This window comes from Narcine bancroftii, chromosome 4 (assembly GCF_036971445.1).
Source record: "Narcine bancroftii isolate sNarBan1 chromosome 4, sNarBan1.hap1, whole genome shotgun sequence".
In the NCBI taxonomy this organism is placed as follows: Eukaryota; Metazoa; Chordata; class Chondrichthyes; order Torpediniformes; family Narcinidae; genus Narcine; species Narcine bancroftii.
In genome coordinates, this window is record NC_091472.1 from 189663361 (window position 1) to 189683265 (window position 19905).

At 42.4% G+C, this 19905-nt stretch overlaps 1 protein-coding gene across 2 annotated transcripts in view; it reads right to left on the reverse strand.

Annotated features, from left to right (window-relative positions):
* The window catches only part of p2rx4a (purinergic receptor P2X, ligand-gated ion channel, 4a), a 91049-nt gene that overhangs the window by 2214 nt on the left and 68930 nt on the right, over window positions 1–19905 (reverse strand). The window contains exons 5-10 of one of the 2 annotated variants that reach the window (XM_069933315.1): window positions 19412–19499; window positions 17958–18038; window positions 17739–17880; window positions 8552–8685; window positions 4027–4120; window positions 611–676 (exon numbers count right to left, since the gene is read on the reverse strand). In XM_069933315.1, the coding sequence (XP_069789416.1) occupies window positions 611–676; window positions 4027–4120; window positions 8552–8685; window positions 17739–17880; window positions 17958–18038; window positions 19412–19499 (605 nt within the window). The remainder of the gene's footprint in view (window positions 1–610; window positions 677–4026; window positions 4121–8551; window positions 8686–17738; window positions 17881–17957; window positions 18039–19411; window positions 19500–19905) is intronic. The other variant, XM_069933316.1, reaches the window with a different exon arrangement.

The window sequence follows — 19905 nt, forward strand, 5'->3', positions numbered from 1 at the left end:
TACCACTTTAAGTATTCCCTATGCCATAAGTGTTCTGTGATTAGTAAGGGATTGCTGAAGGTGGTATACAGGTGGAAAGAGAAAAGTTTGAGAACCACTGTTTTAATCATTCCAAATTGATTCTTTATGTGCACAGTTTCATAACTCCAAAGGAAATGGACCAATGACAATTTTTCTCAAGCAAAATATTTCAGTAATAATTGGGTCTAGAGCAGTGATTCTCAACCTTCCCTTCCTACTCACAGACCACCTTAAGCAATCCCTTACTAATCACTGAACACTTATGGCATAGGAAATACTTAAAGTGGTATGTGAGTGGAAAGTAAAAGGTTGGGAACCACTGATTTAAGGGGAGTCATGAGCACCATTAACCTCATGTCAAAGAACAGGTCAAAAAAATACATTCTGGTTACTTGAGCTGAAGTATACTTAATGTATACATTTGATTTGTATTCCTCATTAATTTTACCTGGAGTTATTTAAATCTGAAGAAAAAGGCAACACAATCCATTATTTTACCAAGTAACAATATCATTCTTTAGAAATCTACATGATAGGGAATCATCTTGACCTGTTAAAAATAATCCAATTATTTTTAAATGCAACTTACCATTCCCAGTAATGCTAAGCCAGATCCAATATTTATCATTGTTGGGATTATGTTAAATTTTCCAGCCTGTACAAAACACAATATTTTTAAAGCAGTATTTATCAGTTTAAGTAATATTCATTTTGATTCAGTTATAAGCATCTATTGTCAGACTGTAACTAATGAAAGAAATAGTTCATCCATTTGGCCCAACCCTAAATTGTTTTCAACATAGACATACCTTCTAGGAAGTTAATTTGAAAGTTATTATGGATCAAAACTTCACTAAAGTTCAATGATCTCCTGCTTCCGTTCAAAAGATGAGTCATTTTTCCCCCCTTTTGGCACATATTTCAAATGTAATAATGTCTAAGCCATAATGGTCAAATTAGAGAAAAGATGATTGAGAGTTGGGAATAGAATTTTGGAAGATGCAATTGACAATAATATTGTTAGAAAACCATGATGACATTTTAAATGATGTCCAGAAGAATAGAGGAAATATATACAAACTAAATGTTTATGACACAGTTGAGATAAAGGAAGACATTAGAGAATAATTATGGGCAAAGAAAGAGGTACATTATCTACATTCACCAGAATAAGAGCCATCAATAAGGATGATAGAGGAAGAATATATTCAAATTGGGCAAAGAGTACAAAATAATAAAATATTTTTAAAAGGTTGCAAAGGATAAGGGAAATTGCAGAAATATTAAATAATTTTTTACCAAAGAGATAAAATAGGTGGACTTATTGTTGGATGAAATGAGTAATGAGAAATGCATTTGAAACTGAAAGAGGATATACAAAATACATGAATGAAAATAACCTCTAGTCCAGATGCATTGCATTCAACCATTTTAAAAGAATCCAAATGAGAAAATATCCCTGATAGAAAAAGGTGTAGTACCAGAGGATAAATAATGCAATAGTAGTAAAGAAAACAAACAGAAGCCCAGGTAAAAGAATAAAAACATCTAGAAATGTAGAATATAATGACAGATTTTGAAAAGGACTTTTGGTTTGACCAAACTTGCATTTTTTTTTGATGTAACAAAGTAAAAGTGAAGTATTAGAATAATTTTAGACTTTCAAGAGATCTTTAAAGGTACGAAATTGTGAACAGCTAAATAACCTGAGAGAATACAGATTCAGGAAATGAGGGCATAATGGATTACCAGCTGACGAAGTTAGAATAAAGAGTGGAAAACATGGGCATGTGACATTCCCCAAGGAGTAGTTGTTCCACTTGTTTACTATTTGCATCAACAGTTTAGACCTTGGAAATGAACATTTTCTAAATTTCCAGATGAGACAAGTTAGTGGGTTATAATCAATAGAGTGGAGTGGAGACTGCAACTGGAAATGAGAAAGGTCAATACTTGCAGAATGAGGAAACATTGGGCAGGTGAGGTTCCAAGATGCAAGGCCTAGATGAAGTAGAAGAAGTGATCTCAGAATATATATATAGAGAGAGAGAGAGAGAAAATCACCAATTTATTATCAAAGTCAGAAAGAAAGCTTGAGACAAAATTAAAATAGATGTGGTGTTAAACCTGGATCAAATTTAACCACATTCTTGCACTCGGTTCTGCTTGCCTTATTATAAAAGGATGTCAAAAAGATTTACATGGATAATATCAGAAAACTATCTAAATTGGGAAAGAATAAAGAGACTGAGCCTTTTTGAAAGGAGAGGTCATCAGGTCAAAACTAATTAACAGTTTTAATATAGAGAGAGAATATTTCCAATTGTGGGGGAAAGTATAACCAGAGGCTATTAATACAAGATAGTCACAGAAATGCAAAAGACACTTCACTGAGGAGTGATGCAAGGAGACATCAAAGTGAAATGTTTTCACACACTTGAAATGATTGGACAAGTTTAAGGAAGAAGAATGGAGAGTGGAATGAAGAAATGCCTCAAGGGGTTTGAGATGAATGTAAATACCGTCATTGATGAGCCAAATGGGCACATTTCTGCACCACACATTCAATGTATATTTGTAACAGATTCTCCCAAATTTGTTCAGATTTGCAGTTTAGCTCAAATTATCGATTACCAGAACATAGGCCAATGAGTTCTTCTATCCACTTATACTAAATTTAAAATACAACTGATGTGGTAAATTCAGCTCAGAGTTTAAAAAACAGATTCTTTTCTGCATCTCAACAAATCTTCAGGGAAAAAAAAACTTTGAACTTGTGGTCGTGCCCTTAAGAGCATCAATAGAAATGTACCTTGCACTTTGTGTTCAATGTGTTTTATCCCTTGCATTCTTTTAAAACACCAAAAGCATCTTACAAGAACTGAAGTATTTCTGTAGCCATACACTGGAATGTTCAACAGCAGGTAATTACTGTACATTTGTTGAGACACTGTGTCAAGTGTTGCACTGAAAGAAGTAAAGACTAAGTCATCCAAGGAAGCCAGTTGACTTTTCTGAAAATTTTGAAGATATTTCATGAAGTCGAAGCAGCACGGTTAGCGTAGCGGTTAGCGCAACGCTGTTACAGCACTAGCAATCGGAACTGGGTTCAAATCCTGCACTGTCTGTAAGGAGATTGTATATTCTTAACGTGTCTGCATGGGTTTTCCCCATGGGCTCTTGTTTCCTCCCACCATTCAAAAGTGTGCCGGGGTTTGAGGTCAATTGTAAGTCAAAAGGGCCTGTTACCGTGCTGTATGTCTAATTTTTAAAAAAATGTATTTTGGGCTTGGCCAAACAGCAGATTAACAACAAATTGATTATTAAGTAGTTTTGTATTTGGTATTAAGTTTAATTATTCACATAATTTGAAATAAAGATAATGTGCCTCATTATAGTGATCTTTGCCTGAGCCACTAGTATTCAGCCATTGAAACTGAACTAAGCTTTGGAATTGCCATGTGGCAATCTTGCACTTGACTAAAGACCTGTACCTACATGAAGCACAAACAGGTCCACATTCACTAGACTAATAAATGGCAATTAATATGTACTACACAAATGCCAGACAAGTTGTTATCCCTAATGACTATCTAGCTACCTCCAGTTATACAATTCAGTCAAATACACAAGATTGAAAGCTTAATATGGTAGCAAATGTCAACTCCTTTCTGCCCAGATCCTTTTCACTTTCCACAGGCCACAAAAAAAGGTGAAAGAGTACTTCTCACGTGCCTGGTTGAATGCAGTTGGAACAATGCTAAAGCTCGATACCTCATGCATTCAATCTATCCTCCATACTCTTGTACCATTTCAACTTGAAACACAATTGTGGTTCTTTTCTTATAACTGGGCCAAAAACATGGAAGCAATTATTTGGACACAGTCAATGAGATAATTCATCAGCATTTAAATAGCAATTAGTATGGACAATAAATACTGGACTTGCCACCACACTTCATGAATAAATACATACAACAATAACCCCCCCAAAAAATCACTCACCTTACCAAAAACCTCAACAGTGAATCGTATACCATAAGCTTTGAATAATGTTCTTGTTGTGGTTCCATTCTCATTTCTGTAGTTTTTAGCAAATCTGTTTTAAAGTATTTTTCATATTAGATACTATTCTCTATTTATATTCTTATTATGCAAAATTGAAATACTGGTATAGTATTTGTACTTGACACTACACAAGTAATTCCATTTTTTTTTAAATCACTGATTCTTGAGCAGTATTAACTCTGGAGAGTCTTTAAACCAATGTTTATCCCAAATCTTTGTGTTAATAGAAGGATGATTCAGAAACATTGATGTTCAAAGGAACCTGTGTATAATTCACTGAAAGCTAATATGTAAATACAGCTCATAATTAGAAGGTGAGTGGTGGCAGCTAGAAGATTTGAGCACAAGGTTAAAGATACTACAATTATAGAGTGTCTTGCAGTAATATATACAATTATGGTCTCCTTACCTAAAATTTATATACAGGCATTCCCTGCTTTACGAATACTCGAATTAATAAAATCCACTTTTACAAAAGGATTTGAATGGGTTTTCACTTTTACGAAAGAAGCCTTTAATAGTAGTGAATGGCTTTTTTCTTTATGCCATTTTTGCATACGAAAGGTTTCCTAGGAACGCTTTAGTTTCCTAAAGCGGGTATACCTGCACTTGCTGCAAGAGAAGTGCAGCAAAGGTTCACGGCTAGTTTCTAGAATGGCAGATCTATCACACAAGGGTAGGTTGAATAGGCTAGGCCTTCACTCTCATTGAAGTTTACAAAATTGCTTAGAGGGCCAAACAGAGTAAATGCAATGAAGAGGTTTTCTTTGACTAAGGAATGTAGAACTCGATCTGAGTATGAGGACGGCTAGTCAGGAGTGAAATGAGAAATTTCCTCAAAGGTGGTAAATTTGTCAAATTCTCTGCCTTTGGGTGCTGTGGAGTCTGTCATTGACGGCAATTGAAATAGAGAATGACGATTTCAGGATACAAGAGGAGAGGACAGAAAAAGAGGTTTAAAGTAAAAGATCAGTTATCATCTTGGAGCAAGACAAGTGACCAAATGATAACTTGTACTTATGAATTGTCAAAACTCTTCCTGATGATCTTCTCTGCTGTGCATCTTGATGACACTGTGTTGTTGTGCTGTATTGATGTAATTCCCCAATCCTTGAACCATTCTTGTAAATCTCTCATGGACACTACAAAATCATAACATTCTTCCTGATACTACAAGTTCTCAGTCACATGGGTTCCCACATTCCCCCCCCCCCCCCAACCCCTCCACGTCAAAAGACATATTGGATATTAGGTTTTTAATTGACTACTGTAGATTGCCTTATCTACAAAGGGACCCTGGGGAACTATAAAGAAAAAGTGGGGGTGCTGCAGGAGCTACTGGCGCATTTCAAAATAGTGGCACAGCCACTAAATTGTGGACCTGGAGAGAGCAGGGAGTGGAGACACAGCATTCCCTTGCAAGGTCCTACTGCCCATAGCTGCATAGAGGCTTTAAATAGCCCATTAAAGGACCAACAGTATTTTATTTTAAATCCTGCATCTGTGAGGTCTAGGTCCAAGATGGTCTTATGTTTGGCAGTGGCCAGGAAGGGTTGCAGATTCCGGGGAGGTAGCAGACTGGCACAGGTAGCCAATAACAGGAAGAACCCCCGTTGCAAAGGAGAAGCAGAAGAGTCAATATTAAGGATGGTGACCATGGTGGCGTATCAACAAGGGGTTCTGTGGCTGAAGGACCTATAAAAGTGATAAACTGTTGGCAACTTGCAGGTTGTGTATTGCTGGTGACTTGAGGTCAAAGGACTCATACCAGGCCGCTGAATGCTGGTTCATAAAGAACCAGGTATCGGAACTGGGATTCCAGTGGATGTGGAGGACAAGAAGAGCTCCCAGAGGGCCCAGAGTGCTGAAGGCTTCTCATTACGAGGAAGGTTTGGATCTGGGTTCAGGTTGCCAGTGGTTTGCACTGAACTGGAATTTTGTATGATTGCAGAGGCTGTGGGAGTTTTGGAAGTGAATCCATGGACCCTCAGTCTCTTTTGCTTCTCTTTCTCTAACTGTAAGGGGTGCCGGGGAATGCTAATGGAGAATATTTGCCTTATGGCAGACTAAGGCAATAGTGTAAGGTTAAGGCCTCCCTGTACATGGATGACATCACCGCCTTATGTTCAGATACACGATTGGTCTGGAGACTGGAGACTGAGTCCACATCAGGCTCCAGGGTAAACCAGAAAAGTGAGGCAATGCTCTATGGTTACTGGCCCAACCGGTCCTTCATCCCTTCACAGATCTGACTACCTGAAGATAACAGGAATCTGGTTTGGAGGGGCTGAGAATTGGTTGGAGCGGATCGCAAAGGTACACCAAAATTTGGATCTGTCGCCGTGGTACTCCCTCTCCATAACAGGGAAGAACCTAGTCATCAGGTGCAAGGTGCTCTTGGTACTGCTGAACATGGCACAGGAGTGGACAATCCCCTGCACCACACCTCTGCTGTGGCAGTTACCAGAGCAATTTTCCCAATTCATATGGGGATCCAAAATGGTCAGGGTCTGAAGAAGCACCGTGTAGAAGTCGCTAGCATATAGGGGCAAGGGCATACCCAATGTGGCCCTCATCCTGATGACCATTTCATGTGTGGTTGCATCAGGCTGTGCATGGAACCAAAGTACAAGGTCACCAAATGCCACTATGTTTTGAGGTTCTATCTGTCTCAGGTTTTGCAAAGGATAGACCTGGATCCAGTGCCATGCAATGTCCCAGCGCTCGTGGAGAAGTTTTTCCAGAACAAAGGCCATCAGACAGTGGTCAGCATGGAACATTCTCCAGAAACTGAGAGATGAGGACTTGGTGGATCCAGTGAAATGGTTCTCTGAGCAGACTGTCTAGGTCTTCTGGCAAAATACCTCATTGCCAGGGCTCACAAACAAGCAACAGGACTTGGCCTGGCTCGCTGTGAGAGGGGCCCTCCCAGTGAGATCATTCTTGTACTCCTGGAACATCACCCTCCACGCACTTTGTCCTCAGGACAGCTGCAGTGGAGGGGAGTATGTCTGGAAGAAGGGGTAGAGGGAGGAGCACAGACCAACAGCCAGAGGCCATAGGCAGACATGGTTAGGAGGGCAGGAGAGAAAAGCTGAGAATTGAATGGGGGAGGGGTGGTAGCTCTGTAAATGCAGAAATGGAGGAAATAAAACACAGAAATAGGGAGAGATACAGGGTCCAGAGTTGGAGGAAAGGAGGCATAGGGGTAGGGAATAAGAGACAGGGTGGGTGGGGCTAATGGAAACAGGAGAAGTCCATTTTAATGCCATCTGATTAAAGGATGCCTGATGGAATATGAGGTGTTCTTCCTCCAATTTGCAGGTGATCTCAGTTGGACAACACAAGACCATAAACAGACATGTCAGCCTGGGAATGGGACAGGGAATTGAAATAGGCTGCCACTGGAAGATCCCCACTATTAGAGCAGACAGAGCAAAGGTGCTCAATGAAGCAAACTTACAGTCTGTATCTAGTCTCTCCAAAGTAGAGGAAGCCACAGCAGAAGCTCCAGATGCAGCAGATGATCCCTGCAGATTCACAAGTGTTGCTTCACTTGGAAGGGCTGTTTGGGGCCCAGAATGGTGGTGAGGGAGGAAGTGTGGCACTTCCTGCCATCACAAGTAGGTACCAAGGGGCTGAGTGGTGGAAATCAAAGAAAGGAAGAGAGTCACGGAGGGAGCAGTCCCTGCAGAAGGCAGAGAGGAGGAGAGGGGAAGATGTGTCTGGTGGTGGTGAACTAATACTCATCTCTAGGTTACATTTCAGAAATTAAAATTATTCACCTTTTTTAAAAAAAATATCCTTTCATCTTTCCTTCATATTTTGAAGGTGCTAATTTATACATAAAGCACTTGAGTGACTATTCTTCAAGAGACCTAGTAATGACCACTAGATCAGACACCTCTGGGAATGATGTGGAATCCAATCCCAATTTCTTCCAACAAGAACAAAAAAACAAGGAAGTAAATGTGCTTAATTTCTGCTTTAGCTACCAATTCTTCCGCCACCATTTTTAAATTATAGGAATTGAGGACACAGTGAATGTGTTTTGAAAGAAATATGTACATCAAGTAAATCTGTACATATTTGGCATCACAGACAAATCTGAGTCATTGACCACAGCAGAAGGCAAATCCATGAAATGAACCAGCAGGAAAATATAAAAGGTGAGAACTTAAGGCTCTTTGATTCTGGGCCAAAAGGGTTGTACTCTGTTTTGACAGTGTAGTGAACTGGAATTCATTGTCTATGTGTAGATTAGATGGCCGACCCCTCCTCTTGGCTCCAACCCTGTCGGTCCCGATATAAACCCTGTTTTTCCGCCTTACCTCAGATTTACCTGAAGGCCTCTGTAATTACTGGCCATTAGTTGTAAGCTAATAAAAGCAAGTTTGTACTCCTCGCACATCTCTGAGTTCTATCGATCACGTTAGACAGATATTTTGAAGTGAATACATACCTAAAATTATAACCAGGCGATAGCATTTTATCTGAACTTTTGTCAAGCCGGTGAAAGGTATACTTTGGAACACATTTAGATGCCAATTCATCCAGATTACAGTTCCAATCTATTAAAATACCCATCACTCCACCCTGAAAAAGATAATATTCAAAGGGCAATTATTGTTAAATAAAAATTGAATAAGTTTTTGTGGTTAATGTCTGCTAATTCAACTCATTGCACAATTGATAGCCAAGATGTACAAAAATCTCCTGGAGCTATCACTTTTACCAGAAGGAGTCAGATTTTGATAATTTCTTGAGATGCAGTGTTGAAAAAAAGCCACTCATAAATCCATACCAACTTGTGTAGCCCTGGTAGGTTACACATTATATTCTTGTTTACTTCACCCTTTTCAGTGCAATGAAACATTACTGGCCCAAACTTTCCCCAGTGCAGAAATGATAAAAACCTCCTGTTCTGCAGCTCCAAACAAGTAGGAAAATTAAAAGCAATTAAAAAGCCATAATGGAAAACAGTTGAAATTTAATGGAGTGAAAATGGAAACAAGAACTAAGAAAAAAGTGGTTGAAGAGAGCAAAAAAGAGAAAGCACAAATGTGAAACTCAGGGAGAACTAAAAGTCAAGAATGACAATGTGTAGCAGTAGCTAAATGGAGTTGGGAAGAATGAGACCTGTAGTCAGTAGGCTTGTTTGCACTCCAGTTGTTTATTGAATTTTCCCGCGCTGTGCCTTATAAGGCTGCAGGTAAGTCCCGCCCTCGCACCGGAAACAATGTCATGACATTATCCTTCACACATACGGACTCGACCCGGCCAGCGGAAAAGACGACCCTGGCAAAGCCATCATGTCACAACTGTAACACGCGGAGCCGGTTCGCCAGCTGTCAGTGATGTGCACTGCCACACAACCACACGCCCCCCCCCTCCCCCAGAACTGGCGATAATGCCCTTTGCCCCCGAGTCCTGTGTTGGTTTTGATTAAGGGGCCCTGCCCCTATGCTTGGCTGGCTGTAGGCAACTGGGTGGCTGAGGTTGAGATGTGCAGGCTTTAGGCAGTCGACTGTAAACTTCCTCCTTGCCCCCAATGACTAATGTGAACGTGCTGCCACTGTTGTGGACCACTTTGTAGGGGCCTTCATGGGGGGCAGGGCAGTGTGCACCTTAGCAAACAAACACACAGCCAGTTGTCTTTAAGTCTCCAGGCATCGTAGTGGGGTGGTGTCTGTGGTATAAGGGAGGACAAAGAACGAGGGAGCTCAACCTGTCCCTCAGTTTTTGCAGTGCTGCCCCTCCTTCTGTGACTGTGCCCTTGGTGGCGGGAAGGAATTCTCCAGTGAGAGTCAAAGGGGCTCCGTATACCAACTCAGCTGAGGAGGCCTGGAGGTCCTCAGGTGCTTTCCGCATGCCAAGGAGCACCCATGGGAGCTCATACACCCAGCTGGGTCTGGTCAGGTGGGCCAAGAGCCCTAACTTAATGTGACAGTAGAAACATTCCATCAGGCCATTGGACTGTAGGTGGTAGGCAGTAGTGTGGTGGTTTTGTGCCGAGGAGGGAGGTGAGCTGTGTCCACAAGGCCGAGGTGAATTGTGCCCCCCTGTCTGTAGTGATATGGCCCGGTGTCCCAAACCGGGATATCCAGTGTGTTAGCACTGCCTTGGCGCAGGAGTCTGCAGACGTGTCTTTGAGGGGGATGGCCTCGGGTCATCTGGTGGCAGGTTGACCACTGTGAGGAGATACCGGGCTTCCCAGGAAACAGCAGGGGACCGACGATATCGACGTGAACGTGGTCAAATTGTCGGCTGGGTGGTTCAAAATGCTGAATGGGAACTTTTGTGCATCTGTAGACTTTGGAAACCTAGTAATGTGTGCAAGTGTGGGCCCACTCAGCGACCTGTTTGCGTAGGCGATGCCATACAAACCATGCAGTGACCATGCGTGCAACGGTCCTGATGGACGGGTGTGAAAGGTTGTGGATGGAGTTGAAAACCTGTCATCTCCATTGACCTGCGATGACTGGTCAGGGTTGGCTGTTGGACACATCGCAGAGCAGGGTGCGGCCGCTGTCTGGCAGGGTGACGTCTTCAAAGTGGAGGCCGGTGATGGGTGTGTGAAAAGCCTGAGTCTCCGCATTGTCGTCCTGAGCACGTGCAGGCTCGAAATAGTCTAGGCCTGGTACCAATGATTGGATGGCCGGCCTTGAGAGGGTATCAGCGATGACATTCTCCTTGCCGGAGAGGTATTGAATGTTGGTGGTGAATTCTGTGACGTATGCTAAGTGGCATTGCTGGCGGATCGACCAGGGGTCTGAAACCTTTGAAAAGGCATAGATAGAAACATATAAGATAGGAGCAGGAGTAGGTCATTCGGCCCTTCGAGCCTGCTCCACCATTCAATGAGATCATGGCTGATCTTAAAGTTCAGTACCCCGTCCCCGCCTTCTCTCCGTAACCCCTAATTCCCTTATACTGAAGAAATATATCTAATTCCCTCAAATATATTCAATGAACCTGCCTCTACTGCTCTCTGTGGCAATGAATTCCACAGATTCACCACCCTCTGGGTAAAGAAATTCCTCCTCATCTCGGTTCTAAATGGTTTGCCTATTATCCTCAAACCATGGCCCCGGGTTCTGGACTCCCCCACCACTGGAAAAATCCCTTCCGCATCCATTCTGTCCAGTCCTGCCAGAATTTTATATGTCTCTATGAGATCCCCTCTCAATCTTCTAAACTCCAGCGAGTACAATCCCAATTTGCGCAATCTTTCCTCATAAGTCATCCCTGCCATTCCAGGTATCAGCCTGGTGAATCGCCTCTGCACTCCCTCCATTGCAAGAACATCCTTCCTTAGATAAGGCGACCAAAACTGCACACAATACTCCAGGTGGGGTCTCACCAAGGCTCTGTACAGCTGCAGTAAGGTATCCTTATTCCTATACTCAAACCCTCTTGATATGAAGGCCAACATACCATTTGCCTTTTTAACCGCCTGCTGTACCTGCATGCTCGCCTTCAGTGACTGGTGCACAAGAACCCCTAGGTCTCTCTGCACTTCCCCATCTCCCAATCTATTGCCATTCAAATAGTAATTCGCCCTCCAGATTGTATTACCAAAGTGGATAACCTCACATTTATCCACATTGTAGTGCATTTTCCATGTTTCTGCCCAGTCCCCCAATTTATCCAAATCACACTGGAGCTTCCTGACCCCCTCTTCCGTGCACACAACCCCTCCTAGCTTAGTGTCGTCTGCAAATTTGGAGATATTACATCCAATCCCCTCATCTAGATTATTAATGTAAATTGTGAACAGCTGGGGTCCCAGTACAGATCCCTGTGGCACCCCACTGGTCACCGCCTGCCACTCAGAAAACGAGCCGTTTATTCCAACTCTCTGTCTTCTATCTGCCAGCCAGTTCTCAATCCACATTAATACCTTGCCCCCAATCCCATGAGCCTTGATTTTGCATGCCAGTCATTTATGTGGGACCTTATCGAAGGCCTTTTGGAAATCCAGGTACACCACATCCACTGGCTCTCCCCCATCTATTTTACCTGTCACCATCTCAAAGAATTCCAATAGATTTGTCAAGCACAATTTAACTTCTGTAAATCCATGTTGACTCCATCCGATCCCTTCTCTGCTAGTCATATGCTCCGCTATTAGATCCTTAATAATGGATTCCATCATTTTGCCCACTACTGATGTAACGCTCACCAGCCTATAATTCCCCGCTTTTTCTCTACCCCCCCCCCCTTTTTAAATAGTGGGGTAACATTAGCTACCCTCCAATCCATGGGTACTGATCCTGAGTCTATCGAGTTCTGGAAAATAATTCTTAAAGCATCTGCTATCTGAATGGCCACTTCTTTAAGTACCCTAGGATGTGGATTATGAGGCCCTTGGGATTTCTCGGCCTTCAATCCCTTCAATTTCCCCAAGACCATGTCCTTAGCGATACTGATTTCTTTCAGCTCCTCCCTTGCATTAGTCTCTATGTTTCCCATCATTCTTGGGAGGTTATTTGTATCCTCTCTTGTAAAAACAGAACTAGAGTAAGAATTTAATTGGTCTGCCATTTCCTTATTCCCCATTATATATTCCCCTGATTCCGACTGCAAAGGACCTACTCTGGATTTCACCAATCTTTTCCTCTTGACATATTTATAAAAGCTTTTGCAGTCGGTTTTTATATTTGCCGCAAGCTTACTTTCGTAATTTATTTTTGCCCTCTTGATTAATCCCATTGTCCTCCTTTGCTGCATCTTGAACTGCTCCCAGTCTTCGGATTTGGTACTTTTTTTAGCCAATTGATATGCTCTCTCTTTGGACCTAATGCTGTCTCTAATTTCCCTTGTTATCCACGGTTGAGTCACCTTTTTGATTTATTTTTATGCCAAACTGGTATAAACGATTTCTGCAATTCTTCCATTAGATCTTTGAATACTTTCCATTGTCTATCCACCATCAACCCCCCCATAAACACCACCCAATCAATCTTACTCAACTCCCGTCTCATACCATCATAATTCCCTTTATTTAAATTCAGGACCTTAGTCTCGGTTTTAATTTCTTCACTCTCCATGTTGAGTGAGAATTCGATCATATTGTGATCGCTCCTACCCAAAGGGCCTCGTACAACAAGATTGCTGATTAGCCCCTTTTCATTGTATAATACCCAGTCTAAAATGGCCTGCTCCTGTGTTGGTTCCTCGACATATTGGTCTAGATAACCATCCCGTAAACATTCAAGGAATTCCTCCTCCTCAGTATTTTTACTAATTTGGCTAGTCCAATCTATATGTAAATTAAAGTCTCCCATGTTGACAGCTGTTCCCTTGTTTACACTTCTCTAATTTCTCTTTTCATGCCTTCCCTCACCTCTACATTACTATTTGGAGGCCTATATACCACCCCCACTAACGTTTTCCGCCCCTTGCTATTCCTCAGTTCTACCCATATAGATTCCGCATCTTCCAAGTTAATATCCTTCCTGTCAATCGTGTCGGTCCCTTCTCTCACCATCAATGCTACCCCACCCACTTTTCTTTCTTGCCGATCCCTCCTAAATATTGTATACCCCGGGATGTTAAGTTCCCAGGCTTGCCCACCTTGCAGCCATGTTTCTGTAATTTGTCTCAATTTCCACAGCCAATTCATCTACCTTGTTCCGAATGCTTCTTGCATTAAGATTTGCTTTTTTCACCCTCCTTGCTCTTTCTGATTTTTTACTTTCGCTGCCTAACCTAACTTTTCCTATTTTATCTTTCCTGTCCTTTGCCCTATCATACAGGTTCCCACCCCCCTGCCAAATTAGTTTAAACTGCATCCGACGGCTATACCAAACCTAGCTGCCAATATATTGACCCCTTTTGGGTTTAGGTGTAACCCATCCTTCTTGTAAAGGTCATGCCTTCCCCAAAAGAGATCCTAATGGTTCAAGAAGCCAAAACCCTGTCTTTTACACCAGCCCCTCAGCCACACATTCATTTGTCTTAACCTTCCATATTTGTCCTCAGTTGCACTTGGCACAGGTAGCAATCCAGAGATCACCACCCTGGCGGTCCTGTTTCTTAGCTTCTGTCTTAGCTCACTATAATCCTTTTTCAGTACCTCCTCCCTCTTCTTATCTATGTCATTGAGGGGTTTGTGGTTGGTGAACACAGTGAAAGGCCTGCCCTCAAGGAAATAACAGAAGTGCCTGACCCATGATGTAGAGGGCTAGGACTTCCCAGTCGAAAGCACTGTATTTTAACTTGGAGGGCCGCAAATGGCACCTGAAGAAAGACAGTGGCCTCCAATATCTGTTGACCAGCTGTTCAAGTACACCCCTTACTGCTGCGGCCAATGTGCCGATTGTCAGGAAGGTGGGAACGTCCATTCTGGGGTGAACCAGCAATGTGGCATGGGCTAAGGCCTCCTTGGTCCTTTCGATAGCTGTGGCTGCCTCCTCGCTCCAGGCCAAGTCCTTTTTGGAGGTCACCATGGTGAAAGGGGGGCGAATGATTCCTGCTGAGGCGGGTATAAAATGGTTGTAAAAATTGACCATGCTGATGAATTCCTGAAGGCCCTTGACGACCGTGGAGGGCCTTGTGAACTGCTGAATGGCCTCCATGTTCTCAGGCAATGGTGTTGCTCTGTCCCTGGTGATCCTGTGGCCTAGGAAATCTATCATCTCCTGGCCGATCTGGCACTTGCTGGGTTGACCGTGAGGCCAAAGAGAGTCAGACGGGAGTAGAGTTTGCCTAGGTGGGTAGTGTGTTCCTGGTGGTTCTTGCTGACTTTGAGGATGTCATCCAGGTAGATGAAAACAAAGTCCAGTTCCCTGCCCACTGTGTCCATTTGGCACTGGAAAGTTTTTAAGTCCAAAAGGCATGCACAGGAACTCGAACAGTCTGAAAGGTGTGATGATGCCTGTCTTCCCGATGTTGTCTGGGTGGATGGGGATTTGGTGGTAGCCTCATACCAAGTCAATTTTGGAGAAAACAGTCACACCGTGTAGGTTAGCTGTGAAATCCCGTATGTGGGGAACTGAGTAGCAGTCTGCAGTAGTTGAATCATTGAGATGCCTGTAGTCCCCTCACGACAGCCCCAGTGGTCTTGGGTAGCATGTGCAGAGGGGAGGCCCACGAGTTTTCAGACCTACAGGCAATTAATTCCCAACTCCTCCATACATTTGAACTCCTCCTTGGCCAGCTACAACTTGTCTGGGGGAAGGTTTATGGCTTTCGCGTGGAGAGGGGAGCCTGTGTCACAATGTGGTGTCTCGGCATCATGGACATGAATTGGGGCCTGAGGATGGAGGGAAATTCAGCCAAAATGTGGCTATACTTGTCAGTGGGAGTCGTGACAGTTGCCATTTGCTGGTTCCACATGCTGATGGCAGCAAGCTGGATCATCTGGAACATCTGGGCATGCACCAGACACTTAGCCTTGAGGTCTGCGAGCAGGCTGTGAGCTCAGAGGAAGTCTTCGCCGAGGTATGGCTTCTCCACCATGGCCAGTGTGAAATCCCAGCGGAAAGTCTCGCCACTGAGGTGTACTGCCACTCACCATGTGCTGAAAGTCTTTATGGCGGTGTTGTTGGCCGCTCGCAGGGTGGGCCCATGTGGCCATGATCAGGTCTCTAGTGGCGTCAGTGGAATGACGCTGAGTTCAGCCCCCTTAATGACAAGGAACCAGAGGCCTATGGACTTGCCTGTCACATGTAGCAGGCTGTTTACATGGCCAGCCGCCGACCAACAGCAGCAGATGGCCTGGGTGTTTCCCAGAAATGTGCAGGGCTGATTACATTTACAGGCTTCTGCTCCCCAGCGCTGGTGGTAGAAACACCACCGTGCCTCTGCTCCCTCTGCTGGCCTACAAGGGTGTGGCTGATCCCTGTTTGTTTGGGTTTTGGGCTGCTGCTCTGTCTGAAGGTGTCAGTTGATTCATGGTGGCTTCGTTCTCCCTTGATGCACCAGAGAATGTCCACCTTCGCTCTGTTCCTGTGGGAGTCACTGAAATCCGCATCTGCTAGCAGCAGAATACCTGCCCAAACATGAGGCAGAGCTTGTGGTCCTCTGCCAACTTGAGCATTTCATCCATGAGGGCAGATGCTGCTCTGTCCCCCAGGCCATCCAGGCACATGAGCCTGGCTACTCTCTGGCGTCTGGAGAGCCCATAGGTGCTGATGAGCAGCGCCTTTAATACACAGTATTTACCTTCTTCCGGTGGGTTCTGACTGCAGTTTCTTGGTCCGGGGACAACATGGTAGTACTTGGAAGAGTCTAAGATAATCGGTTTTGTCTGGAACTGTGCCTCTGCCTGTCCAAACCAAGTGCATGGGTGAAGCATCCAGAAAGTTGGGAGTTTGAGGGCGACTGCACTGATTGCTGCAGTCTCCATACCGTTGAGTCCAGAGGCGTCCAGACGCGTCGGGGTCACCAACGTAGCAGTAGCTAAATGGAGTCGGGAAGAATGAGACCAATACTCAGTGGGCTCGTTTGCACTCCAGTTGTTTATTGAATTTTCCCATGCTGTGTTTTATAAGGTCGCGGATAATCCTGTTGGAAACTACGTCAGTACATTACCCCGCACACATGCAGACTCGACCTGGCCAGAGGAAAAAAAGGCCCCGGCGATGCCATCTTGATACAGCTCCTCCACTGCCGTTACCATTACAAACGGAGCCGAGTCACCTGCTGTCAGTGATGTGCACCACCACAAATGGCCTTAAATGAACAGTCAGCAAAGCACGTTTCAAACATTATTTTGTCAGTAATTGTCCCTTGTTATATGAATTTTAGAAGTTTGATAACATACTAGAACACAAGGTGATTCGAGAGCCAAGCTCCAGAATAATTTAATGCCTTCAAGAAAGGCGATGAAGAAAAGGGAATACACTGTGACTTACTGGTATGTAACCAAGTATACTTTGTACTACGGTACTATCTTTTTAACCTTAATGTTAGCAGCAACAAATGACTAAATTTAGGACGTGAAATAGCAAAAATAAAATTGAATATTATGCAGCGAGTGATGGTGGGCCATCCCTAAATCCTGATCTATTCTGATTTTATATTTGAACAAAATCATGCCTAATTATAACATAATTAAGCTTTATACAGCACAGTATGAGCCCTTCAGCACCCGTGTTGATGTGCCAACCAATATAAACCTTTATGACACCATGGGAAAGTGCAAGCAATAAATAGCAATAGTGGACAATTTTTAAACAGTGTGGGCAAGTCGGTAGCATTATCGCGTACAATTTATAAATACCGTGGGTGAAAAGCGATGGCAAACATGACTTCCCTGAATGCCTTGTGGCAGAGAAAGGGTTGAATGCATGCCTGGAACATTCATTTAGGGGTTTCTCTGCATTCAGGAAAGTCATGCTTGCCATTGCTTTTTTCCCCACAGCCTTTATAAATTGTGCGCTATAGCGCTACCAACTTTCCCATGCTGCTTAAAAATTGTCCGCTGGGGATTGTACTAGGGGTCAAGGCCATCAATCCCTAGCAATGAGATGGTGTCATCTGACACTTGTGTTGATCTGATTTTGCTTTCACACACTAGACACTTTAAAGGCCAACTGGCTGTTAATTCATGAGATCACTTGCAAGCGTGAAAGGAGCTAAAGTCTATTTGCTGTATTAATAACTATCTGAATTACAGAGAATGAGAAAAGTATACATACCTGAATAGCTAATTTCTGAAAATCTTCTCCTGCTTCTCGAACTATATCTCCCAGGATGAAAATTGGGCAGAATGGATCAATTTTCGGATGGAACCTACAAACTTTCAAGTAGCTGTCATTTGTACTTGTCAATATATTTCTCCTGAGGTAGGAAAAAGGGACATCTGTTTAGACTTAATTTCTTTGGTGAGCACATGTTATACAAATGAGTAAACTTACTTTGAAAATTGAAACTTAGGAAAGATAATGCTGTTCTTTATAAACACTGTGAAATTCTCAGCTTCTCCAAGAAGTGCAGGCCTAAAATGGAAAAAAAAACATTTAGATAATACAAGTATTCTTAAATTTATGTTTTCTTCTGAAATTCTTATTGTTCAGTCTAGTTTATTCTATTGAGATTTAATTTTTACTATTGGTAATCAATTTAAAAGCCAAATGAATTTGCAACCTTTGTTTTACACCTTGATCTTTTGTTTTACATTAATTAATATCCATGCTTTAAAGTTGAACACAATTTTAAGATAATTTATTTTTCATTAACTTTTTTTTAAAATTGGAGTTACTACCACTCAACTATTTTTAAGTGTCCCATCGGTATTGCTATTGTAATTCATGCATAATGTCTACTACTACACTGTAGCATTCTGCTGCCTGTATCCCAGCCACCACACTATCAGCAATTTAAATGAAAGTGCATGAGGAGCCATGTGATTGCAAAAATATGACTGAGAATCAAATGTGATATGCAGGCGAAGGTCCTGTCTAACATTCCAATGCATTGAACGATAGTGACTGAAGCGTGCAATATTAAAGATTAAAATTGGTGGGAGGGGTTCAAGACTTTTGACGACCAACACAACAGATCATCTGAAATGTTGGGGCCAAATTGAATAATTCTAATTTTTGATAAGAGTTTGTTGGATCATTGCCCATCTTATGGATAGAGCATGAATAGATAGATTTCAGAAAGCCAATTAAGTTTCATCGGAGCTACTACTGAGATAATTTACTAGCCTAGGATGGTAAAAAATGACAAGCAACTGGCTTTCTTACCCCATCATTTAATCCCTCTGCCTTCCACCTCGCAAAATACATTTTTTGTTCATTCCTTTTCTACTCCGTCAAACTATACTGCTTCAGCTTCAGACAAACCTGCCCAGTATTTCCTTATTTTCTGCTGATACTCCCACCACATTACAATTGCAAGATTAGCTGAAACATAATTCTGTTTCTTTCAACACACATCTTAACATAATTGTGTAGTTCCATTTTTATTTCAAATATTTAAAAATGATTTAAATTTGTAAATGGTCAGTTTTGATGACAAACTTTGCATGATTTAATGGTATTGTAGCATTTTGCAAGTGGTGCCAAGAAAGCCAGTTGCCTGTCATTTTTGGCATATGTGTACCTAGAACTTTCAGTTCAGTGTGCAGCTCATTTAGTGGTGAAGATAAATAAAATGGTAGCATGAAAACTGGAGGGTGCATCTTCATTTCAACTCTTGTCAGTCCTGGTTGAAGTAAACACCGAGCTTAGTTTACAAATATTTGGAAATATGTGGAATTACAGTATTTGGCAAGAATCCAAAGTTTTTAAAAGACTCAAATCTGATAATGGTGGATTTTTTTAAAAAAATCAACTTAAATGAAATCAATCAAAATGTTACTAACTCAGGAATAACTGTATCGTTCTCCACGGGGCACCAACCATACACTTGACATGTGTTTACATGTTTATCACATATTCCAGTTAAAATACCTAAAGTGAAATCAAACTCACAATTAGCAACATTTACGATTGAAAACTAAACATATTGAATTCACAATAGGTTGTACACCCGATTCAGCCTGTCACATGGAATCACCAATTGCTCTTTTCCCATAGCCATACTAACCTTGCCTGGGCATCCTGTAACAATGTTAATATTTGGGGAGAATTTATATGATTTTGAGTAGGTTACATACATACACTCACACATTTTAAAACAGATCTTGTTATGTCCTCGGTTGTTCCAAATGAGGTTTTAATAAACACTCAGAGAAGCTTGTAAGTTTACAGCACAAATTTTACTCACATCTCAGGCTGCCGGTCATGTATGAATACACTGTTGCACTGAGCATGCTCACCACTCAGTGTGATGTGGCTCTTACAATATGTCGCACTG